At 50.6% G+C, this 25,773-nt stretch overlaps 1 protein-coding gene across 5 annotated transcripts in view; it reads right to left on the reverse strand.

The window, feature by feature from the left end:
• Positions 1-465: 465 nt before the first annotated feature.
• Cfap57 (cilia and flagella associated protein 57) overlaps positions 466-25,773 on the reverse strand; it is a 75,544-nt gene continuing 50,236 nt past the window's right edge. For 4 of the 5 annotated variants that reach the window (XM_028893188.2, XM_037202883.1, XM_037202882.1 and 1 more), the window contains exons 18-23: positions 25,016-25,159; positions 19,880-19,996; positions 17,691-17,825; positions 17,453-17,596; positions 8,506-8,638; positions 466-817 (exon numbers count right to left, since the gene is read on the reverse strand). In XM_028893188.2, coding sequence (XP_028749021.1) covers positions 603-817; positions 8,506-8,638; positions 17,453-17,596; positions 17,691-17,825; positions 19,880-19,996; positions 25,016-25,159 — 888 coding nt within the window. In that variant the 3' untranslated portion in view covers positions 466-602. The remainder of the gene's footprint in view (positions 818-8,505; positions 8,639-17,452; positions 17,597-17,690; positions 17,826-19,879; positions 19,997-25,015; positions 25,160-25,773) is intronic. The other variant, XM_037202884.1, reaches the window with a different exon arrangement.

The following is a 25,773-nucleotide window of genomic DNA, read 5'->3' on the forward strand; positions in this document are numbered from 1 at the left end:
AGTCACATGCCTTCCCTCATTACCGCATAAAAGGAGTCTCTTTCCTGGTACCTACATGTGGCTAGGCTCCTGGGATGGGACCTGGAGGCATTACTAGAGAGAAAAGTCTGAAGTGTCCCCAGAAATGGAGGAACCACTTAAGGTCACACCAAACACAGATGTGAAGGCAAGAGAAAGAAGGGCAGGACGCCCCTCGTTACATTTCAAGAGGAAGAAGAGAGCGGAGGAGACCCTATTTGGTCCTGACCTGGCTGGGAGAGATGACGGCAACAGGTGAGCTTCCTGAGATGCGAGCAGGTGGTCCTGTCTCAGCTCAGGCCCATGGCGGGAAGCTGGCCCCAGGTCTCGCTCATCTCGGAAGTGCAGGCTGCCCAGTTCCCACAGTCCCCAAACAACAGTCCCCAGTCCTCAGGCTCTCCTCTCCCTTTCCCATGTGCTCCCACCCGAAGCAGAAATTGGACGGGGTCGGGAGCAGACACCTTTATTCTGACCCTGCCCCCAACTCTCCAGGAGGAAAGAGGTTGATGGGACTCAGGTAGAAGTCTGGCTTGGTGACAGACACACGGTGCTTCAGGCTGTGCCTGGAAATAGCTCAGCAGAGGTCACTTGGTGTGCATTTCAAAATCTACTTCTGAGTCGATGAGGGAAGGGAGCCGGACTCCAGCTATGGTGTGGAAGCCGGGGACCTGCTCCTGCTCTTGGATCTGGTCTCGGAGGCGGCGGATTTCCAGGCGCTGCATTTCAATGATTCTCCCGGTTTCCTCCTGTTCATTCAGCCTCATAGTCGGAGTGATGTCGGCTGTGTCCTTGCTGACCGCTGTAAGGGACAAAGCAGGATCACTGTGGCCTCCAAACACCCACGGAGCATCCACAATGGGAGAAATAAACAGACTGCATCCACGTGGTAAGTCTGACCTGCCCATGCCCATGGCCTCACTGAGGCCAAGTGCATTTCCCCTGGGGACAATGCTGGAATCCAAGCCACCAGTTCTCGGGTAAAGATGGTGCTTCTGTATACAGATTCCTCTCCTCCCTTTGTGTGGCCACCTGCTAATGCTTCCTGCACCTTGGATCTTGCCATAGTCCCTCTTCTGGGGTTTGCCACCATCCTGGGCATCTTCAGAGTCTATGGCTTATCTCAGGCCTGGGTCTCAAAGGGCGGGACTCCCCGCAATAATCTTGGCCTCCACACCATGTCACCTTGCCCTTTCTTCACTACCCAGGGTCCTCTCTGCTGTCCATCTCCCATGCCAGTCCACCAATCTCTGACCACAGACTCATTGTTCGTACAGCATTTCCATCCTAGCGGAGACTGTCTTTTCGTAATTCCTTTCTACCCACGAGATGGGCTCCTAAACTCACATTCTTCTCTGGCCACTTAGAGCACCGTGAGTTTCCCCCCACCTCGATTTTCTCAACCCCCCCCCCACCCCCAGCCTTCTAATTGACTCGTTCTTCCATTTCATCTATTGGGCCCCACCCACACCTGAGATAGCCCAACCCATCTGTGTCTGGCCTGCCGTGTGCTACTGAGGAAAGAATCACGTGAGGCTCAACACTTGGGCTCCAGCTGATTGTTTATAGCCTGCAAACTTTCCATTCCCCACAGCAGCACATCTGAACTCTGACCTCCACCCCCTCTCTATCAGTCTTAACAAATGGTACTGCCCATCCCATTTCCTGCTGCCAGTCCTTTCTTGTAGCTCTGGGGGAAAGACTAGAACAGAACAGATGTTGGAGACTAAAGGAGAGACAGTTTTCTCAAGGAACCAGTCAGCAGTAGCCAGTGGTCAGCCTCGTCTTGGCCTCTGATTGGTGTGATGGGGTCCGCATTTAAAGAGCAATTGGTTGATCTTGCCCTTCCTAGGTCTGGTCCTGTCTCCTGCCTTTACGTCTAGACTTCCTTTTCTGCAGTCTCAAGGCTCCCCATCTCTTAGTGTTTTTTCTCCCTAGGTATCAACCCTTCATCTTCCCGATACTGGTTGTTTCTGGTAACTACTGCCCTCAGAGGCATGACCTCTACATCAGCTCCTGTCTCCAGGTTCCTCCCAGTAGCCTTCACGTACAGCTACGTAACCAGTCACCATCTGGCTTCTGGGGGATGGAGGTGCCTGTGAAGCCATAGGCCTGGAGGCTCTTGGTGTCTGCCTGAGAGATCCAGCACTGAGATCTTCTGGCCACCACAGGACTGGCCACACGAGCACATCCTTTCCGAAATGCCCTCTGTGTGTTCTAAGATCCTTGCTCCAAAATGTAACTTTAAGGCCCTCCAGGATGTTTAATCACTGAATGAGGTCACTGGACCTCAGAGGCCGGCAGTGGCAGGCTCTTCACAGAAGCAAGGAAGGGTCACCAGACCCACAGTTGGAGGCTGACCCAGAGTAGTCACCTTCTGAAACATGCCTAGCTTGGGCCATATAGTCCCATGAATATTTCTAGGTGTGCACCATGTAGATGACGGCCCAGTGGACACCACGTGGGGCTTCTGTTACGTCTCCTGCTCTGTCTCCCACTCTGGCTTGTGAGTATCTCTAGGGCCTGGTTTGTGCTTTTCCTGGTTCTTCCCCACACCCCCACTGGTCTCTTTCCATTCTCTCTGACAGCAAATTGCCTGTTTGCCATATTGTGGTTCAGTCCTGCCGGGGCCCCCTTCTTTGGGTATAAACCCCTGCCTCTCCCACAGCTCCAGAGAAGTCAGCTCTCACCACGAGGCTCCATCTACCCTTGTCCCTTTCTCACATCCCCATCTCAGAACCTGTCACCTTCCAGACCTGGTCAGTGTCCCTTCTGCTGCTCCGAGGCTTCCTTCCATAGACAGATAAATTGATTTAAACAATTAACTGATTATTGTAACCCCTATTGTTATCTTCAGGGTTGCAGACTGAACCTGGGAGCCACACACGTATGGCAGAGATTCACCACGGAGCTACATTCTCATCCCAAATCTGACTTGAAAGGATGGAAATTAAGTGGTCAGGGATACAGCAGGACTTCCTCCAACCTCCTCTCTAGACTCTGTATCATGTTTCTTTTCTTTTCTTTTCTTTTCTTTTCTTTTCTTTTCTTTCCTTTTCTTTTCTTTTCTTTTCTTTTCTTTTCTTTTCTTTTCAGATTTGGTCTATTTTCCCTTTATTGGTTTGGAAGGTTTTCTCTTTCTTTCTCCTCAGCCCTCCTTTCTATCACCTGTCTAGTTTCTAAAAAATTTAATGAGCTTATATAACACAGAGAATGCATACCAGGGATGGCTGAGTTAGAATCGCCAGAACCCAGGAAGCACGATATGGGGGGGGGGGAGAGACAGAGAGACAGAGAGACAGAGAGAGACCTCAGAACTACAGGGAGATGAGATGGGACTAGAGACAGCAGAGTCCCTGAGAGCTAGCCTGGCACACACAGTGTCGGGGAGGTGGTGGGGTGGGGGAGCAAGTCTCCGTGTCTCACACAAAGAAGGTGCGAACTGTGAACTGAATTGTCCTCTCACCCCGACGTCTACATGTACTCTGTGGTGCATGTTCACCGGAAGTCACGGACACACAAAATGGTCCTCCTGTTGTGAAACAATCAGAGACATGGGATGGTTCGGTTCCAGACCTGGCTTTGATGCTTCTGCCCAGTATTTCAGCTCTTCTGATTTGCTCTTTGGATCCACAATCCAGCTGTCGTGCTCCCCGTGTTAGGTCATTCCTGGGGGCTCAGAGTCTACATCTTGTCTCTGTTTCCCTGGTGATACATATCTGGGGGATTTTAGCCACCAAGCTTCAGCACTCTGAAAGGACTGTGTCACCATTTCTGGCTCTCACCGTTGCCATTGAGAAGTCACATGTTACCTAGTACTGTTACTCCTGTGTCTCGACCCTTGCTCTTCTCCCTGACTGCATTAACCCCTTGTCTTTGGTGTTCTGTGGTTTTGATGTAGGTTTGCTGTTAATTATCCTTTTGGGAACCATTAGGATTCCTGGAGCTGATGGTCGCCATCTTTCATTGATGCTGAAAAACTCTGTTGCTCCTTTGGTAACACCCATCTTCTAGAGACGCCACTTAGACAGTGCCGGCTTGCTCCCTTCCATCCCTGGCTCTCAGGACTTCTCGTCCGTCCCTCTGGCTGAAACCCGGCCACCATCTTCTTTCTTATATTCTCTCTTCAGATGGGTGTGTCATCTATCATACGGCTCCATTTGTTCATTGAGATTCGAATTATAATAATTATAGTTCTCAGTTCTACTAGTTATTTGTGGTTTTTAAGTATAATTTGACTGTAAAATTTTAGAAGACTCTCGTTTATAAAAAAAAAAAAATCACTGGGTGGTGGTGGTGCACGCCTTTAACCCAGCACCTGGGAGGCAGAGGCAGGTGGATCTCTGAGTTTGAGGTCAGCTTGGTCTATAGAGTGACTACCAGGACAGCCAGGGCTACCCAGAAAAACCCTGTCTCAAAAAACTCAACAACAACAACAACAATAACAACAACAACAATAAATTCCTCTTTCTATTTCCTTAAACATAAGGCATTAAATCTTTTTGTTATATTTTGCTCATCTATTTCTTCATGTGTGTGCACATGTGTGTGCATGTTGAGTCCTTGCACAGCGTCAGTGACTTGGTCTGGTTGGGGTGGCAAGGACTGAAGAAAGGACAGGCAGACAAAGAAAAGCCAGGATGGGGTGGGGACTGGGCTCTCTGCTGAAGAAGCTTGGTGTTTACTCTGCAGTTGAACAGAGAGGCTGAATTATTAGCTACGGCTCAGCAAGGAGCAGTCTCTGGGCCGTGAATATCCGGGTGGGCATGGGGAGAAGAAACTACAGAGGACATTCCTTCTTTTGGAGATTTTTTTTTTTTTTTTTTTTTTTTTTTTGGTTTTTCGAGACAGGGTTTCTCTGTGTAGCTTTGCGCCTTTCCTGGAACTCACTTGGTAGCCCAGGCTGGCCTCGAACTCACAGAGATCTGCCTGCCTCTGCCTCCTGAGTGCTGGGATTAAAGGCGTGCGCCACCACCACCCGGCAGACATTCCTCCTTTGCACACACTGTCAACACTTGCACTTGCACCAGGAGGGAAGCTTTCAACATTTCCCATGGGGCTGAGGCTTTGGGGTTCTGTCCACATGGACACAGCCCTTGACATGGTCTATGACATGTCCATGTCCATATCCACAGCACATATTCATTCAGGACTTCACTTACTCAGGGCTTCCTCCACTCCGTGTGTGTGTGTGTGTGTGTGTGTGTGTGTGTGTGTGTGTGTGTTTCCATGCATGCCACCACACACAATAGAGGTCAGAGGTCAATTCTGTCCTTCCATCATTTGGGTCCTGAAGATCCAGCTCAGGTCAGTCCTTTGACCATCTTGTGGGTCCATTTGAATAGTCTGACTTTTCATCGTCTCCGTTGGTTTTATCCTATAGTTAGCTGTTTTGATAGTTCAGCATATGTTGGTTTTTCTCTGTGGTCTTCATTTTCAGTTTAGGGTTTAGTTTCCTGGGCCTATGAAGTCAGGGACACTCATCCCAGCTTTCCAGTTGTCCCTTACTTCCTTTTGTGCCCCCTCTGTTCACGGCCCATTTATGTCCGTTTACCTGGTTTTTAATAGCTACCTTTAGTTGTAAATTCTAGCGATGTGGGTTTAGCAATCGACAAACAAGCAGGCCTATCTGCTAGATCTGTCAGCTAATTGTCTTGCAAATTTGAAAACAATATAAATGTTGTTAAACCTAAGGTAGTAGTTAGGGAAGAACAAGCTCTCCTGTTCAAAGGATTCTTAAGACACCAGCCGCACCGGCTGACGCCCTAAGCAACTTGAAGAATGTGTATTTTGCTCTGACTTGTCTTGGGAAGGGGGCGGGCGCACATTTCAAAATCCAAGGTCAGACTTAGGTTTTGCACAATCGAGGTCAACAACTGGTATTACTTGTCACCAATTGTCACAAGTGAATGTTCCTTAATGAAGCTGTAGCAGATGAAGGATCTGATTGGCTTGCTTTCCAACAGTTCATGGTGTGAGTGTTGGGTTGGGGTGTGCTGGGGGCGGGCAGGTACTGAAGATACAAGAGAGGCAGGAAACGGTGCTTCCTGGAGTTGGGAAACGGACTCCTGCAAATTCACCAGATTTTGCTCTCAACTTTTTATATGTCTGGAAATCTCCATATTAACGATATAAAGAGCTGCCTGTGGGGGTGGGGGAGTGGGGGAGGTGGGGATGTGGGGGTGGGGGTGGGAGGGTGTCCCAACTAAAGAGTTTTCAGGATGCTTTGGCGAATCTGTAGTATTTTCTCCCCACTCCCCCCCTTCTTCTCTTTAATCCCTTCTCCTGCCCCCGCTTTCTTTCTGTGGTGTTTGCACGGGTGTGCACAGGTGGAGGCCACAGGAAGGACACCCGGTGTCTTCCTCTAATGGATTTCCACCTAGTCCCTTGAGAAAGCTCTCGCTGAACCTGGAGATGGTTGTTCTTTAGCTAGGCTGGTAGCCAGCCATCCCCAGGGATCTTCTTGTCTTCCTGTCTGTGCTCACCTCTCACTGGAGTTAACCCTTCTGCTTCTGCCCCTTCGAGTGCTGGGATTACAGGTGTGCATCCTTAGGCACAGCAACGTTTGTGGTGTTTGTGGTTTCCTTTTTCTTTCTTTCCTTCCTTCCTTCCTTCCTTCCTTCCTTCCTTCCTTCCTTCTTTTCTTTTCTTTTCTTTTTTTTCTTTTTTTTTTTGAGACAGGGTTTCTCCATGTAGTCCTGGCTGTCCTGGAACTCACTTTGTAGACTAGGCTGGCCTTGAACTCACAGAGGTTACCTGCCTCTGCCTCCTGAGTGCTGGAATTAAAGGTGTGTGTCACCACACCAGGCCAGGTTGGTAACATTTTAAAGAGAAGTTTTGCAGTTGTTCACAGGCATATTGAGTTTTATGCCCCCAAAAGAAGGTGGCCTCAGCTTTCAGAAATTGGTATCTCACGCTTTAGGGAGTATGCTGTGTTCTCATGTCCATGTTGAGGACTGAAGAGGACGACTTTGGGTACCACGCAGAGGATTTACTCTGGTCCCAGCTGTTATACTAATTTAAAGGGACCACAACACAATACAATTGTATACATACATATACACATAATGATTAACGACAAGGATACATGTGGTCCAGGAACTGTGAGCCACTAGGCGATCTCAACTTTGTGAGAACGTTGGACAGTACCCTTATACTAAGATGGCCGTGGGGACAAGGCACCCCAATCATCTGTGTAGTTCATCACAGACCTCATGTAGTCGCGTAGCACAGGGCTATTACACAGATCGCAGAAACAGCAGAGGGAGTTCCCGGGGCATCTGCAATCGGAAGGCGTTTGCTCCGGGATGCTTCAGCTCGTCGGGTCTTTATTCCTGACTAGCAACCACCAGAACATGAGGCATGTCCGCTTCACTGGGTTACTCTTCACAGAGATGCCTTCCATTCTTGGTTCGTCCTGATGATCAGGTACGAAGATGACTTCGGGAATATATCTTTACTGCCTGAAAGCCTGTGGAGACTGGAGACTTTTTGTCAACCTTCCTTTCTTAGAGAGCCGTGGGATACCTTTCCATGGAGTCCAGTGCCAGGAAAAAGTTTGTTTCCCCAGGAAAAAAGCAAACCAGCCAACCTCCTTCTTCCTACCATACAGTGAGAGAATTATGTAAACTACATTCCCTTTTGTTTTTTGTTTTTTGTTTGTTTTGTTTTTTGTTTTGGTTTTTCAAGACAGGGTTTCTCTGTGTAGCTTTGCACCTTTCCTGGAACTCACTCTGTAGCCCAGGCTGGCCTCGAACTCACAGAGATCCACTTGCCTCTGCCTCCCGAGTGCTGGGATTAAAGGTATGCGCCATCACCGCCTGACCCCTTTTGTTTTGAGACAGCGTCTGGTACTGTAGCCCAGGCTGACCTTGAGCTCATGGCAATGCTCCTGTCTCAGTCTCTGAAGTGTGGGGATTCACTATCATACTACCTCCCTTTCTGCCTTGGCTACCAGATGGTCAGAGGCCAGTTAACGTGTCATCACGGTCACAACTTATTGAACATTTCTTATGTAATTTCCCTCTCCCTTTAAACAGTTCCTCATCTTTTTGTCTTCATTTTAATTGTACAGGTCCCTTACCCACAATTCTAAAATGTAGAGGGAAAAAAAAAGATTTAAAAATGGAACACTGTTTTAAATTCCTGAAGCTCGGTTTGAATATTCACATGTCACTGCAGAATACTAATGTGTTTGAGTTCAGGGCACTGCCCCAGACCCGGTGGGGATGTTACATAATATACGGCATGTTCTTTCTAAACTCTGCAAGATTCTGAGTTCTGAATTACAGCTAACCCTGAGGATTTGAGGACAGGAACCTGTGGCCCTATGAGTGAGAGCGTAGATCCTCTAGAGAGGTGGTGTGTGCCATGGAGAAGCTCCGGAAAGCCACGGGTGGATGTGACCTCATATTGAAAGAAGTCAAAGGGAGACCTGCTCATGGCCACCCGTGGGCCTTCCTCTCAGCGCCCAAATCCCAGTGGCGTTACCTGTTTCTGGGACTTCTTGTGGTCGCGCTTTCTTGGACAGTTTCAGGGCTGATTCGAGGTCATAGATTTGGGAGCGGGTTAACTTCAGCTCTCGGCGGAGCTCATTAATCTCCTTGATCAGAGAGACATTTTCCTTTAGAAAAGAGAGGAGGCAGTGAGTGTGACGCACAGGTGCTCGGTGGGGGCAGGGTGTGCCCTCCTGGACTTGAGAACCAGGAACCGGGACCTAAGTTCATCTCTGGATCCTGCACCTGCAGCACGTCCCTGCCCTGCTCATTGCCCAGCCTTTCAAGGTCCCAGCTAACTCGATTTCTGTGGACTCAGCACCTTTTCTACCCAGCTGTTTTCTTTTAAACATCCATAGCAATGCTTTCTTGGGCGCTTTGAACATACTTTAATGTGATTAAGCACAGGTAATCCTTATAGATTTTATTACTATCACATGGTGATGGTTCTGGAAATTGAACCCAGGGTCTTAGGAATGTTAAGCATGTGCTCCACCACTGAACTATACCCCCAAGCCCTATAATCACAATTTTACAGAAAAATAAACTGAGGCATCAGAGAGGTTATGTAAGTGGCCTGAACTGTACAGCAAATAGCAGAGCCAGGATGTTCGTCTCAGCAGCACTCGATCTAGCATCCTTAAGTGCTGTGCGAGCCTCTTCTCACACCTGCGTTTATTTGTTGAAACTGAAGGACATCTGTGGTTTTTTGTTTTTTTTCCCCTGAGACAGAGTTTCTCTCTGTAACAGCCATGGCTGTCCTGAAACTCTTTTTGTAGACCAGGTTACCCTTAAACTCACAGAGATCTGCCTGCCTCTGCCTCTCAAGTGCTGGGATTAAAGGCGTGCGCCGCCGCCACCACCGCCCGGCTAGGACATCTATTAAGTCCTTATATGCAGCAAAAGACACTTGTCCCCAGTGCCATGCTGTTAGTGTGCAACACAGAATAGTAAGCAGCTCGTTATCACCTGCTATATCCCCTGGAGATGGACTTATTTATGTTTGACCAATATTCATCTATTTAATAAGTCTGTCCTGAGAACCTGTGCTGGCTAGTTTTATATCAACTTGACGCAGGGTAGGGTCATCGGAAGGGGAACCTCAGTTGAGAAATACTTCCATAAGATCTGGCTGTGGGTCATTTCCTTCACTGGTGATTGATGTGGGAGGGCCCAACCCATTTGTGGGTGGTGTCATCGCTGAGCTGTTGGCCCTGGGTGATATAAGAAAGCAAGCCGAACAAACCATGGTGAGCAAGCCAGTGAGCAGCACTCCACAGCCTGTATATCAGCTCCTGCCTCCAGGTTCCTGCCCTGTTTGAGTTCCTGTCCCGACTTCCTTCAGTGATGAACAGTGAGTGATGTGGAAGTACAAGCCAAACAAACCTCCCTAACTTGCTTTTTGGTCATGGTGTTTCATCACAGCAACAGTAACTCTCACGATTCTATGAACAAGTGAATCAAGATCATGAGGGGGGAACCTGCAGAGACGACCAAACCAAACTAGTGGGGACTCATGAAAGTTGGATCAATGGCTGTGGAGCCTGCGTGGGACTGGACTAGGCCCTCTGCATGGCGAGACAGTTGTGTAGCTTGATCTGCTTGGGGTGGAGGGGAGGGCTGGCGGTAGGATCAGAATCCATCCCTGGTGCATGAGCCAGCTTTTTGGAGCCCACTACCTATGATGGGACACCTCTCACAGCCTTGAGGCAGGGGGAAGGGCTTGGACTTGCCTCTACTGGATGTGCCTCCCCTGGGAGGCCTTGCCTTCTTGTGGGTGGGAGTGGGAGGTGGGTAGGGGGAGAGGCTGGGGGGCAGGAGGAGGGAAGAGGGGGATCTTTGATTGGTGTATAAAATGAATGAAAAAATTTCTTAATAATAATAAAAAAACCCAAAAAACCAGTAACCCTCACTAGGACAGTATCTGTCATGGGCCAGCCATTGAGTTGATGCTGGGGTATATAGAAAGTGGGATCTGCTCCCTACTCCTGACTTTATAGTTTAGTTAGGGTAGGAACATATTTGTGTGGCTCTGACTTGCTGGTGTGGAGGAGTAAGGAACACAGGAAAGACACTTATCTTGTCTGAATGATAGCTGGGCTCTTAGGAGTTGACCCCAGGGCTGAGGCTGAAAGGAGTTAGCAAGTAAGAGGGTAAGGAATGTTCCAGAGAACTGAACAATAGGACAAGGGTATAGAAGTATGGCATTGGCAATAATCAGGGGGACAGTTTCTCTTTTGTCCTTTTCCTGCACCTCAAATCTCTGCCTTCCACTTCATACTTAACACAAGAGTCCTCAGTTATCACTAGGGAGGAGTCCCCATGCCCATGAGTGCAGAGTGACCGGTCACTTTGCTCTGAGTCCACGCCTCAGTGTTCAGCTTGGCTCACACATAGTCCCACACATGCTTGCAAATAAATCACCCCGACATTGTTAAATGGAACTGCTGGGTCAGCGGGGCTGGTGCCGTTCCTGAGAGTCTGTTTCTCTTTTCGTGTGTGTGTGTGTGTGTGTGTGTGTGTGTGTGTGTGTGTGTGTGTGTGTGTGTGTGTAAGCCAGAGAAGGACATCAGGTGTCCCGCTGAGACAGTCTCTCACTGGGCCTTGACTAGGCTCATGCGTAGCAACCCCCAGCTACCGTCCTGCCTCTTCTCCTCACAGCACTGAGGTTACAGACACACACCGTCACACACCAGCATTGTACATGGGTACTGGGGATTTGAACTTGAGGTCTGCACACTTGTGTAACAAGTGCCTCACCTACTGAGCCATTTCCCCAGGCCAAGTCTCTGCTTTCCTAACTGGCTGTGCCTGTCTACAGGCCAAGTCCAGGCAGGATGGCGCTGTTTGGAAACGCTGGAGCACCTCTGGGTGGGGTTACATCAGGAGGGGTGGGGGTGGGGCTAGAGCTGGAGGATCTCCAGCTTCCTCACAGATCTACCTCTAGAGATGCCCCAAATCAAAAGATAGCTCCAGAGACTCTTAGTCTAAGCACAGATCTAGATCTTTAGAGTTTCAGCATACCACTACATTTCGGCACTCCTCACTTTAAAATTTCCCTCCCTGCAGGAAGCGATGACTAGTGCTTCCTTCAGGGCCTTGCTCTCCAGGCCAGGCTCCGGGCCTGTTTTTCTGAGTTGGCATTGCTTTCTCCATCTAATTCTTTATGTTTTTTCAACCGACCCTGGCTCTGGCGATGGGTCACCATATTTCCTTTCCAGATGCTGTCTAGTAAAATTCCCTGCCAGTCTCCCCTGGAGCGTCCCCATGCCAGCTTTATAGCACGCTGTGATTGCTTCAATACATTTTTATTGGACGCTAAGACCCAGGGCATTGCTTTGCATGTGAGATGTGCTCAATAAAGGCGTGTGGGCTGGAGAAGCCAGTGGTGGACATGGAAACAGAGGGGAGGGGCTTTGAGAGGCACGAAGAACTCCCGGATGCACTCACAGGCCTGGGAGCCAGGAGGCACTTTCTCTACCCCTTAGCTGGCTATGTTTAGCTTTCCTTCCGCCTCATTCTGTTAAGGAAGACTCATAACCAGACAAGACTAGAGACATAGGTGCCCCTTTCCAGTCCTCTCAGGGTCCTCTCCGGGCACTTCCACCGTTTTGTCACCGAGTCCCATCAGTTCTGTGCCTGAGCTAGTTTATGATTTGTCTCAGCTGCCAGCAGCTTGTTCTACGACAGGGATGACTCCAGGCAGAGCCTACGTTCTCCCCACCCCCTCGCCAGCCCCAACCCTATGACTGGGCTTTCTGGATCTGGTACCCTTTGGTATGAGTGTTGGTCTTTGACACCTCCATGATGGGCCCCCAGAGTATGACTCCATCTTTTCCCCCTTCATTTTAATCTTATTTATGTATATGGGTCTTTTTCCCATGTATATATCTATGTACCACATGCATGCTTGGTGCCTGAGGAAGCCAAAAGAGGGCATTGGAGTCCCTGGAGCTGGATCTCCTGGAACTGGAGTTACAGACAGCTGTGAGCTGCCATGTGGGTGCTGGGAATTGAACCCTGGTTCTTTGGAAGAGGAGCCAGTGCTCTTAATCACTGAGCCATCTTTGCAGCCCCGCACCATGCCATCTTTACTGGAGGGTGACTGAGGCCAGAAATCAAATGTAGCCCAGTACCATGCATCTGCTTGTTAAATCCTTCATTTACCCCTGACCTCCAGGGTCACAGTTCCTGATAGCTATCTATGAACATGTCATTGTGCTAAACATGGAAGCCTCTCTTGGCTGTAATGCAGAGATGTCATGAGAGTCGGAAGCATGAGCCTAAGTCTGAGAGGCGGGGAGACGGAGTGGAGACGACTTTTCTTAGCCAGGAGCCCCGAGGGAGCAAGTAGAAAAAAGGCTCTAAAACTTTGATGTTAAAAATGCTGCTAAGAATATTAGTAATGGGGCTGGAGAGATGGCTCAGCGGCTAAGAGCAGGGGCTGCTCTTCCCGAGGTCCTGAGTTCAATTCCCAGCAACCACAAGGTGGCTCACAACCATCTGTAATGAGATCTCATGCCCTCTTCTGGCATAAAGGCATATATGCAGATAGAGCACCATATATATAAAATAAATGAATGAATGAATGAATGAATGAATCAAAAAGAAAGAAAAAGAAGAAAAACTGTGAGATTTGGCTGCAGGCATCATCTTGGCTGCACCCCTGCACGGTCTGCAGGCATCACCTCATCTCACCCTTCAGTATCCCTATGGGGAATGTATTCTCAGATTCACTGGGGTCTGACGTCATTAGGACAGGGATATGGCGCTTTGAGTGCTGCTGTGGCCACCTCCACAGGGCCCGGTTCCCACATGTCTACTGCCTTCCACACTCACCCGCTCACCTCCTTCTTAGGCCCCCCTTGTTCCAGTAGCTCAGATAGAACGATGGCCAACGACAAGCTGAGGTCTTTAAAAACTGTTTTCTAAGGTAGCCTATGTTCTGAGAAACCCAAAGGTCACAGTGAGGTCAACTGTGTGTGACTTCGTAAATTAAAAAAAAAAAAAAAAAAGAAGAGAAAAGAAAGAAAAGTGCACTCAACAAGCTTGCTAAGCCGTCTCTTCCTCCTGGCATCCTGGCCAAGATGGTCTACAAAACCCCTTCCAGTCTTCCAGACTTTCCCCAGCCAGCTTACCAGGCCACGGAAACGATCTGACCAGTTCTAAGTTTGGAGAATCCTAGAGCAGTCTGCAGACACTAAGGTCTTTATGACAAGGTAACAAGGGCTGCCTTAGGTCCTTGGAACAGAATGATGATGCCCTGGCTGAACTTTCTGATCTTGATGGTAAGCCGAGAAGGGAAAGGGAATGCCCATAGCTCCCCCTACTGGCTGCTCTGCGTCAACACCTTTAAGGGTAGGCTGTTGCCTCAGTGTGGGAGAAGCTGGCCACAGTGATCTTGGAAGTCTCCTATCTGTTAGTGGGATCACCTAACTGCACAGATAAGCCAGCCTGTTATCTCCCCTGCTTTTCCTACTTTCCTCTTGTGCCTGACCCGGCATTTCAATTCCTCACTTCTGCTCTGAAATGCCTTTGGCATCTCCACATCCCCCTCCCAAGCTCTTCATTTTTTTACCCCTAACCTGACAGCCGTCTAACAGGATCCCCGTCACTGCTTCTTTCTTCTGGATACTCTGGAGACAAAGGCAAGTGTATCTGAGAGGCACTCTGACCTGTGGAGAGGAGGAACCTCACAGTTCTTGGCAGAGGGTCCTTTCCAACATGCCCCCAGGCTAAGCGCTGCTGTTCAGGCGGACTCTGGCTGCTTCGGATGCCCTGCAAAAGTGTGGACTCTGGATTCCTGAGTGCCCACCCTCAACCCCACCTCTTCCTCTGCTTTTTCTCAAGCTGTTGTCTCTGCCTGGAAGGAAGGCCCTTCTCCCAGCTGATCCCCAGTCACCCTCCACACCCCTGAGGCCAAACTCAATGGCCTCACTCCTTTGAGTCTTCAAGGAGCATGTTTCCTCTGCAGGCCCACACCACGGCATAAATGCAATAGTCCATGCTCCCCCGGCTCTCTGGGCGCAGGAATGCTTTGTCTATCTTGGAATCCTCCACAGCTGACACACAGCTTGTTGTGTAAGACCTTGAAAAATGTGAAGGGGGTGAATAAAATGTGTGTCCGAGGTGTTTGTATTGCATAGCAACTCTTATTTCTATATTTGCATAAGCATGCCAGGGAACAGTGTGGGGAGGCCCTGGACTCCTATCTGAATACACAAATGAGATGCTGGCCCCATTTTTCCCCCAGTTGTTTTCCAATGAGTTGCTCAGCCACTGTGCCTGCCCTGGCTTTACTTCGCCATTTTGGAATAAAGTATCAGGGCCCTGGTAGCCACACAGGAGTTCCAGCAGCTCCAAACCACCACGTACTGAGGCATTCAGGGCTCCTAGCCACCTTGTGTGTGTGTGTGTGTGTGTGTGTGTGTGTGTGTGTGTGTGTATGTGTGAATGTGTATGTATGTGTGTGCATGTGTGAATGTGTATGTATGTATGTGTGTGTATATGTGTGAATGTGTATGTATGTGTGTGCATGTGTGTATGTATGTGTGCATGTGTGTGTATATGTATGTATGTGTGTGTATATTTGTGTGCATGTGTGTATGTGTATATGTGTGTGTGTGCATGTGTTTTGTGTGTCTGGAATCAGTTGTGCTTTTCTTTCCCACCTTCAGGCTACAGGCTTCTCTGGCGCATGCAAGATGGACTTTTAGACTCATTCATTTATTTCCACCGTAGCTCTTGAATAATTTCTTTGCTGGGAGAAAGGAAAAGAAATGGTATTTTCTGAGCCCTAATTCTGCACCAGGCAGGTGGCTGCTGTTTGTCCTGGCCAAGCCTACAGTAGCACCACGGTTGGCGTCTTTTGCCCCATGTTGCAGATAAACAGAGTGGTCTCTGGAGGCCCACAGTCTCCTGGCCAAAGAGCAGCGAAGCGCTGTTGCCTGGGTCTGCTCGGATACTGTGTCCATCCACCTCCCGCACCCTGGGTGAGAACATAGTTCCTAGCTGGGCTTTGCCTGCCTAGGCCCTGCAACCTCCTGCAGCTCTGGCCTAGCCCTCCTGTTCAATCTCAGGATCAAAGAAGAAAACAGTTTTTTAGCACCCAGGACAGTAGTTCTTTAAAAAGAACAGTCTTTTTCTTCTGGGCTGGGCATGTAGCTCAGTGATAGAATGCTACTCGGTATGCACAAAATCCTGGATTCGATCCATAGCCCTTGGGGAAATAAGACCTTCCTAACTTTTCCAAGCTGAGTCTTACCCAGAGCCCCGATAAAATCTGCGAGAAGTCTCTGTGTGTGTGCATGTGGTGGTGCTGGTGGGACCCAGAGCCCTAACCCCAGGCTCCCTTCCTGTCCCCTGATGCTGTCTCAGAGTCTTTTCTAGATCCATAGAAGTCACAGCACACAGGTTTCTTCTTCTTCCTCCCCCCCTCCACTCCCGAGACAGAGTTTTCCTGTGTAGCCCTGACTGCCTTAGAACTGGCTCCATAGACCAGGCTGGCCTCAAACTTAGAGATCTACCTGCCTCTGCCTCCAGAATTCTGGGATTAAAGATGTGCGCCACCATGCGCGGGCTAACACACAAGTTTCAATGCTGTTTAAGACAGAAGACTTCCAGGGATCTAGATCACAGGGGCATTGCTTGAATCTCTTCTGCTGCCCACTCCTCCCCTGGTCCAGCACCCAAGGGGGTGAGGGTGGGGAAGGAGCCTGGTGTCTGCCCTAGCAGCCTTATAAAGGAATTTATGCCCTATAGCAAGCTTGTGGTCTCCCCTTCCTCCCTTCCTGGGACTGACTTGTTGCTTTGGACTTCTGTTCTGTGTGGAGGGAGGGGCCAGCCCTGGGAGGACCTCAGGCCTGTGCGGCGGTGGCAGGGATCAACCATGCCACCAGGTGACAACTGCTGACACCCTGGTCTCACTGCCTAGCTTCCTGTGCACGAAGCCCATGTTTTGGGTACCCCAGGCCCTTAGCAAGGCTGTGTGTGCGGTTGCTGGCACCAAGAGGCCTACCAATCACATCCATTCCTCTTTCTGGGTCTCTGGAAGCTCTCACGGTCCAGAATGGAAATGGTTTGCAAGAGCAGAGAGAAGGCGAATGGCAAGGGACCAGCTGTGCCTTGGTCTGGCCTGAATTCCTGTGTGCCCTCCTGGTGGTGTGTAACTTTCCAAGCTGGCATGTGGCTTCAATCCAAACTGCACCCTGTTCCCATTCCGGCATTTCAATCAGGACATTAAAGAAATGTAACCATAAAAGTATGTGCCCTGTGTGATTCCGATGTTCTCTTTTGATATAACTTCATATCAGTTGCCTCAGATGATACTGACACCCAGAGATCTATCTGGCAAAAGCATCTCGGTGGGCGGTTCCAACAGAGTGCGTGCAAGGGTGGGGGCAGGAACGGGCATGGCTCCCTGAGCGCTGCCGAAGGATCCTGGGAGCTGGGTGTGGTCACGAGACACCATCACTGCCAACTCTGTGGGTGTGGTTCAATCTGGACCCAGAGATAAGGGTAAGACCTGAGGCACCAGAAAGGGAGATGAGGCCGGTGGAGACCGGCCAGATCCATCCCAGTAGGTGGGAAGAACCGGATAAAAGGCAGCGAAGTCAGGTGTCTCCAGAGCTGGAGGAGAGAAGGGGGCGCAGGAGTCAGGAGAGCTGTGACCTGGATAGATCACGGGTAACTGAGGAGAGGCAGGACACCAGCTTGTTGGGAATCGGGATGAGATGGCAAAAGGAACGGGCAGAGGCAACAGGGCCACCAGTAGGCATGGCGATACCCAGATGGGCTTCTCGGTGGGCCCTGGGCCGTAATGACAGCCAGGACGGGCTCTGGGGAGTCAGACAAGAGGAGCCGTGAGAAAGCTGTGGGTTCCTGGATGTCTGGGGAGCCTGGATGATGGGTGGTCTCAGGCAGCGGAGAGATGTGTCCATTACCTGCATGATGCGGACGTAGTCGGTGCGATGCAGCTCACCCTCCTTGACCACTTTCTTCTTGAGGGTGGCGAGGTTCCTCTCCAGGTGCTCCCGCTGGCGGGCATACTCCTGCTGCAAGTCTGTGTTCAAGCCTGCAATTTCCACCTGGTGGATGGGGGAGACTCAGCAAAGGAGGGAAGATGTGAAGGACCGTGCAGGGCAGCGCCGGGTGGGGAAGGGCGGGGCACGCAGAGCTCACCATGTCTGCCCGCTGCACGTACTTCTCAAAGAGACAGCGGATCTTCTCCTTCAGCAGCCGGGGCTCCTGGATGTACGCCACGCAGTTGTGAAGGTCTGTCTTAAACCGCCGGACCAGTGCTTCCAGGTCCCTCTCCTGTAATCAGATATTTACTCCTGGGACTGTAGGGTACACTCCGCGTGGAGGGGCAGGGGCTTCAGGAAGAGGCTGATGACGCAGACGGGGACGGAGTATCCTCATCTGGGATTGACACCTGACTGCTGGGGACCACCCTGAGCACAGAAACCCAGATGGGCGGTCAGCCCAAAGGGAGCAGTTCTGGAACTCTTGTGCACTTGCCTAGGCTGGGTACCCTGCCTGAACGGCTGCCAAGAAGACAGGGCTGAGACCACACACACAGGGCATCCCTATTGCTCTGGATTCCACTAACGTCCTCAGGCTTACAAGATGAAAGGAAGCTCATGTGGCCACACTTTCCTTCGGAGCCAAGAAAGATGTATCACTCCCTCCTACAGATCCTTAGCCAGGGCCACCCCATGTCCCTTAGGACCCCACCCAGCGTTTGTTCCCTTGATAGTCAGGAGCACTGCTGTGAATGGATGAGAAGCCCCTATAGACTGCTGTATACTGGACTAGGTACCCATCTTCAGCCATGCTTTCCTTGACAGCCACCTTCTCTACCCTTACCCAAGGGGGTGTCTCCCTTCTCTCCATTCCCAAAGACCTTTATCCACTTTACATATATATATGGATGTATATAGTCACATATACGCATAGATATGCAACTTCTCTGTATATAATTTTCTATCTATATATTTTATGCACAGGCTACAGTTCACTTCTCAGCCCCCTCGGCTAGCCGAGAGCAGGGCCACGCCCTCTTCCTATGCGCAGCCCTGCAGCTTTTGTGCACTGCCAGGGTTGCCGTGGAGGAGGATGGGAAAGCTCAGTCTGATTTGGAAAAAGCTTCAGGTGGCCTGTGGGAAAGAGTACACAGTTGTAGCCTAGCCGGGGGGGGGGCTGGAGGACCGGGGTTCCCCAGGCTGGCTCGGAGTGGACAACTAGCTATGAGTACGGGGTGAAGTTTCTTTTCCTCCTCATTTCTCAGCCCTTACTGTGCTTATTTACAACATAAGAAGACTGGAATGGGCCAGATGTGTAGCAGGCACCTTTAGTCACAGGATAAGTGTTCTGAGGCCAGCTTGGGCTATACCATCATTTTCAGGCCAGCCTGGGCTACAGAGTGAGACACTGTCTCACGACACGCAGGGGCTGGAGAGATGGCTCCATGAGGAAGAATGCTTCTTGTGTGAACCTGAAGACCTGGGTTTAGACCCAGCATCCCACGAGCCTAAGACCCCAGCACTGTGAAGTGGAGACAGGAGGATTGCTAAGGTCCCTGGTCAGCTAGTGGAGCTAAAGAAAATGACAAGCTCCAGGTTGAGTGACAGATTCAGTCTCAACGAGATGAGGTGGAGAGTGAGAGAGCAGGGCACCTGACTTCCTCCTCTGACCTCTGCATGCGCATTGGTGTGTGGGGGCATGTACACGCATGCACGCGCACGCGCGCACGTGTACACACACACACACACACACACACACACACACACAGAGCAAGTAAACATGACTGGAATGGATGCTCTCTAAGGTCCTCCTAATATCAACAGTTTTGGAGTAGTCAAAGCATCCAACCACTCCATTAAGTTCAAATGACCTTTTTAAAATCGTGTTCTTCCCCAGGTCCAACACACCCAAGGCTAAGCGTGTTCCTATAAAACAGAGGTTCTCAATCTTCCAAATGCTGCCACTCTTTAATACAGTTCCTCAGGTTGTGGTGACCCCCCAGACATAAGATTATTTTCATTGCTCCTTCATAACTGTAATTTTGCTCCTGTTATGAACTGTAACACAAGTGTCTGATACGTGACCCCTGTGAAAGGGCGTCACGCCCCACAGGCTGAGAGCCACTGCTGTAAGACCAGCATTGTCACCCTCCCATCCCTACACACAAGCTGTTTTACAGTCGCAGCTGAATTTGGACATACAAATCTGTTAGGGCCTGGAAGCAGACAGGTCCGTGGGCAAGCGCGCGAGTTAAAACGGGATGTGTCTCTTAGCAATGGCTGGCTCTGTCTCGAGGAACCAGCTGCCCGTTTTCAGGCAGGTGCCAGACTCTGAAATCCTCGCACCTTCTGCTGCTCTTTGCGCATCTCCTGATCCGTGGCTCTCAGTTTCTGAAACAGCTCCGTGATGTTCAGCTCCAGTTGCGTGTTCTGCTTATGGAAACGCTCCAGCTCGGCTTCCATCTATAGCGAACCAGGGGATGGAGGCAAGAACCAGGAAGTCAGGGATGGAAACCGCGTTTGAGAGCAGTCATCTCTCACTGGGAATTCACGACACAGTATTTCTTCTCTAGTTCCCAACCCTGTCCTCTTGAATGAAATCTCTTTCCCTACCGCCTGCCATCCTAAAAGCACCACTGATGTCACGTCCACCGGGGTTCTCGGTGTCTGTGGCCAGACTGTGAAGTTTTCCTCCTAGCTGCCTCCCTTTTCCCCAACCTCGCAGATTCCACTTTTCTTAAATTCTTTCTAAGTCAGTCAGTCTAAATTCTGGTTTCTCAACTCCTGCTCAAGGCAGATCCCTCCAGAGAAATACGTCCTTCACCCGATTTGGAAGGTAACATGAATGGTGCTCCACCCTCAGGGAAACGGAAAGGTGGGGCTTATTTCTAAAACAGAGACCAGAGGGACCAGAGTGGCGTATAGGCATCTTTCAATCTAGGGCATAAAATAGGAGAGAGCTGAGAAGACACCCAGTCTGATCATTAAAGGGTCAAAAAAGTACAACCTAGGGCCGCCCCCTCTTCAAAAAGATGGCGGGAGACCCCAGCGAGCATCTGACGGTTTGCTCTCCCTGGTTGGATCTGTCATACCCAGGGCACAGCTGCTTCAGATGAGAGTGTCTGTGGAGAAAGGCAGTCCCACTCAAAGCAAAGGGTGAGGTTTGATGGCCACCCCAGTCTGACGGCACGAGGACTCATGGTAGGACTATGGGGGCTCACGGGCTGTTTTTAGGGGATGGGATGTCTGTTGTTTTGTGTGTAGGGTGGAGGTAGGTGGGATGGCCCCCCAAATCTATCCCAGGTTCTATCATCACATTTTAAAGTCTGGGAAACTTGTAAGAAGCTACCTCCATGTTCTTGGACACAGAGGAATGTCCTTAGCATAGGAGGCATTTTTATTAGAATCGCCCTCGGAGGCAATGCCTGGCATCCGGGCGGACTCTGTGAACATCTGATGAAGGAGGGAAGGGCAGGTACCTGTGCTGGGCAAAGAGAGTAAGAGTGTGGTGGTGGTGGCGGGGGGTGGGAGGGTAGGAACTACCCACCTCTGGGAGAGGCATGGGAGGCTGCAGAGAGCCTCCTTGCAGAGGACACACAAGGATAGGGCTTTGGACAGCTAAAGCAAGAATGAGCAGCACTGTCAGCAGGCTAGGAAGGTGGTTCAGTGGTTAAGAGCACTGGCTGCTCTGGCAGAGGACCTGGGTTCGGTTCCCAGCGCCCACACGGTGGCCCACAGCTGTCTGTAACTCCAGTTCTAGGGGACCTGACACTTCTTTCTGGCCTCTGTGGGAGCCAGGCACACATGGGATGCATATGTATACATTCAGGGCAAAAAACTCTCACACATAACATATACAATTCAATAAATCTTTTTTAGAAAGCAACGAGCACTGTGGGAGACTACAAGTACAGAACTGGCGTGGGGGTAGTTTCTGGGTTCTAGAAGTCTCAGTCTACAGGGATGAGAGAACTGAGTCAGAGGTGGCTAATGTTATCTGTGATTGAGGCAGAAGATGCCCCAGGCAGAAAGTGCCCTGTGTACACCAGGCCCTTGAGCATATGTACCTACCCTGGGAAGAGGCACTTCAGCTGAATGTTATAGAGCAGGGTTTCTCAACTTGTGGGTCTTGACCCCCTATGCGGTTGCATATCAGATGTCCATACTTATCAGGTATGCAATATCCAGATATTTACATTATGATTCGTAACAGTAGCAAAATTACAGTCATGAAGCAGCAATAAAATAATTTTACGGTTGGGTCGCTACAACCTGAGGAACTGTATTAAAGGGTGGCGGCATTAGGAAGGTCGAGAACCCTTGGTGTAGAGAGAGGATTGGAGGACAAAGTAGGAAAGAGACTAAGCAGGCAGCCAGCAGCCTGCCTACAGAGGAGCAGTGTGTGTGTAGGGGGTGGGGTAGCCTGGTGCATTTCTGCAGGCTGGCAGTGCTGGTCCAGATGACTGCAAGGTGGCACAGCACTGGGGAGGCTGAGGGGTCCACCACACTGGGGTCACTGAAGAACCTCACCAGGATTAGAGCGAGCAAACGGTGGGGGGTGGGGTGGGGGTGGGGGAGGGCCCAGCACAGAGGTTGGTTCTATCAGAAGAGAGAAAACTAAGCCCGGGAGACTAGCTAGGCAGCCATACGGGGCTCCAGGGAAGGATGACAATGTCCTAAGACAGCGACATGGCAGTTGGAAGAGAGAAAAGGGGCCCCCAATATGCAGGGCCCCCGAAGGTCACGTCTGAGTGGCACAGCCCACCGTACCTCTTATCACCCCTAAGCCAGCAGTGACAGACTGGCTTAGGGTGGAAGCGGCCTGGGACGGCATTCTTTGCCCTTCCTTTTCCTCCACAGGCAGAGCCTCACATGACTTCAAGGATATAAATATAAACTGTCAAATATGTAAAGTGTGAGTGTCCAGCTGGAAAACCAGGAGACGAGCCCAGGGTGTGGGAACAAACTTCCCTTTCCCAGCACGGACGTTCCATCCACTTTTCCATGTTACTGGTTGTGACAATTCTCAGTGGGGAGGGGTGGGAGAATGGAGAAGTGTTTTGTCCCCCAGCGGACATCTGGCAGTGTCTGAGATGTTTTGGATCATAACAACCCCCCCCAGGGGGTGCTTCTGGCACAGAGAGAGAGCAGAGATAAGACAGATAAAGCCCTCTACAGCCCCTTGCGGTGGAGAAACAGCACCCCAGAACACAGGTAGTTCTGAGAAACCCCACACTAGAAGAACGAATCAATGAGTTGAAACTAAAACCACAAGAACCCTGGAAGAGATTCTTTTTCTCCACAGAGAGAAGCTGGGGACGTGTATATGAAGAGGGTAGCTCCGTCAAGGTTGGTTACTGCTCATTCACAGAGATCTCTGTATACAAGCCTAGGGCCTGAACCTTCCTTCCTGAAGGAGAAGTGAACCAGATCTGCAGTGGGTATTTCTGAATGTGTCACTAATCCCTGAAGGAAAGGCCCACGGTTAGAGGTTCCCGCAAAGAGCCAGGTCCAGATTACATCCCCGAGCTATCGGCATAATGGGTGGGCATAGGGTGTGTGGGGAAGGACAAGCTAGGAGGGGCCCTGCCAGATTCATTTCCCAAACAAGTATGGTCTCCGCTTAGACTCAAGGTCAAGCCCAGCCCCCATCACTGCCAGGGACGGTGAATAATCCCACGGGGGTGTTGATAGGGAGATTGTAGGACAGAGCCCTCACGGATGCCCTGATGAAAGAGGTCTGAAGGAGCCAGCCATCCTCCCTCTGGCCTTCCACAGTGCGGACACACAGAAGTCACTGTCTGTGAGACACAGACCCTCCCCCACACAACCTGCTGATGGCCTGATCCTGGACTTTCAGCCTCCAGGGCAGTGAGAAAAATTTCTGTTGTTTGCAAGTTCCCCAGGCTGAGATATTTTACTACTGAGAGGACAAAGACAGTTGCCATTCCTTGGCCCTGAAGTCACCAGCGTATGGCAGGAGGGTCCCAAGAAGGCAAGCTCTGTGGTCACCTGTGGGTGGAGAGCACCTGCAGACAGCATGGGGAAAGTCAATACCATCCCCTCTAGACCCCCATTTCTGGGCCTCTGCTTGGTGTCTTTGCTGAGCACACCATATCACCATGGCCTATAGACACCTAGACAGGTAAAGATGCTCACTCCTCCAGCGCCAACATCTAGAGAAAGTGGAAGGAGAGTGGGACCCTTCTTTGCCAGGGAAGGCGTCTTTGAAGAGGCGACAGCCGAGCTGAGACAGGAAGAAGCTGGCCACAGGATGATCCAGGGGACAGTCTTCCAGGCAGAGGGGACCCTACCACTGAGATCCTAAAATAGGAGAGCTTGGCTTTTAGGTGCTGACAGGAGGAAGCTGGTACTGGAGCAGGGTGGGGAAGCCTGAGATGCGGCTAGAGAGAGGTGCAGAGCCTTTGGATTGTCTTCTAGTGGGATGGGACACCATTGAGGACTTCACTCTGTGTGGAGGCCAGGCTGTAGCCCGAGCCATGTCCAGATAAGAAATGGTGGAGGGGGCTGGTGAGACGCCTCAGCAGGCAAAGGCTCATGCTCCGTCTGGGGACTTGAGTTCCAGCCCTGAAACCCACAGGGTGGATGGAGAACACCGACTCTCGCAAGCTGTCTTCTGGCCACTACATGAGGCGCTGCGGCAAGCGTGCCCCAGCACTTAAGTAAAATGAAAACAAAGTTGTATTTCTTTTTTCGTCTTCCCTTTTAAAGCAATGGTGGAGGCGTGGACCAGGGTGATCGCTGCAGGGAAGAAGTATTGGCTTTGAAGTCTTATTGGATGCGTGTTGGTGATGCTTTTGGACATGGGGGTTGAGAGGAAGAGTCAGGAAAGACTTTACATTTCCATTTGACTGAGAAACAAACTGGATAGAAGGGGAGAGAGAAGAAATCAAGAGTAATTTTGGCGGAAGACATCAACAATTCAAGTTTAGGTCATCATGGCCTCCAAATCCTAGCTGGTTTGTATCCAGTAGGAGTCTGGTGGGTAAAGAGAATGTCATGAGAAAATGTGCAAGAGACCAGGGCTATACAAGGCACACATCTGGGCCACTGGACTCTAGAAATCCGTGTCCAGCCAGCCTGACTTCCAATGACTCTCCTCTCCACCGTTATACTGTTTGTCCCCCAGAACAGATTCAAGAGCCTCTGTCAGAAGTCCAAACACCAGACCCTGGCCTAGGGCCCCAGCAATATCCCAGGTTTGAGAAGCAGTGCATGGAGCTTGGTAGCAAGAGTAGCTTTTGGCTGAGTACACACCGCCCCCTAGTGGCCAAATGTTCTGCATCTCCCATTTGTCCCTATAGTGAGACTACGCCCCACCCCGTGCCCCGACAACAGCCCAAGGAACCCAAGCTACATTCCCATCTTCCCATCTAACTTGCTTTGGGAAGCTGGAAGTGAGCGACAGGGTTGGAGGGGACAGAGGTCTGAAGGGCGGGGTGTGTGAGCGCCGGCCCTCACCTCCTGGATCTGCTCCTTCATCACTTTGATCTCATTCTCCCGAGGCTCTATCTGCTTCTTCAGCTCCTTTATTTTGTAGTCGAGGACAAACTTGAACTTCTCCAGCTCTTGGTTCTTCTTCTTCAGATCATAAATTCGCTTCTCCTGGAAGTGAGAGGAGAGAGAAGGAGAAGTGAGTAATGGCACAAGACGCTGTCCCATGGAACCCCTCTAGGGTAGAAACACAGAGCCTGTGCAGGAGGCACAGAGTTCTGGCCGGGGGTACAAAGGTCGGTACAGGCTGTAGCACCGACTCAACTCCACAGAACTCACTCACTCACTCACTCACTCACTCACTCACTCACTCACTCACTCACTCTTGTGTAGGTTGTGGAGGATGGCGTCTAAGTTCTTCTGCACTGTGGCCTTGGTGTGACTCTGCAGCAAGCAGAGTTAGTTCCCCTCTCTTGTCTCTCGTAGGATTTATGACTTGCTTTGGTAACCCAAAGAATGCAGTGGAAGGAATGTTGTGTGGCTGCCAAGGCTAGGTCAAACAGACAGACAGCTCCCCGCCTGGCTCCCCTGGGACACTTGCTGTGGTGGAGGCTAGCTGCTATGTTAAGCACCCTGAGCCCTCTGGACAGAGAGAGCACATTCAGGGCTCTGTGGCTGAAAGACTCAGATGAGCCCTGCCCCGCCCTCCCCCATCCCTGCCACAGGGGATGGAGCGGGGCGTGTGGAAGAAGCAGCCGCTGTGGGCATTCATCTTCCTGCCTCTG

Source organism: Peromyscus leucopus, chromosome 2, assembly GCF_004664715.2.
Source record: "Peromyscus leucopus breed LL Stock chromosome 2, UCI_PerLeu_2.1, whole genome shotgun sequence".
Taxonomy (NCBI): domain Eukaryota; kingdom Metazoa; phylum Chordata; class Mammalia; order Rodentia; family Cricetidae; genus Peromyscus; species Peromyscus leucopus.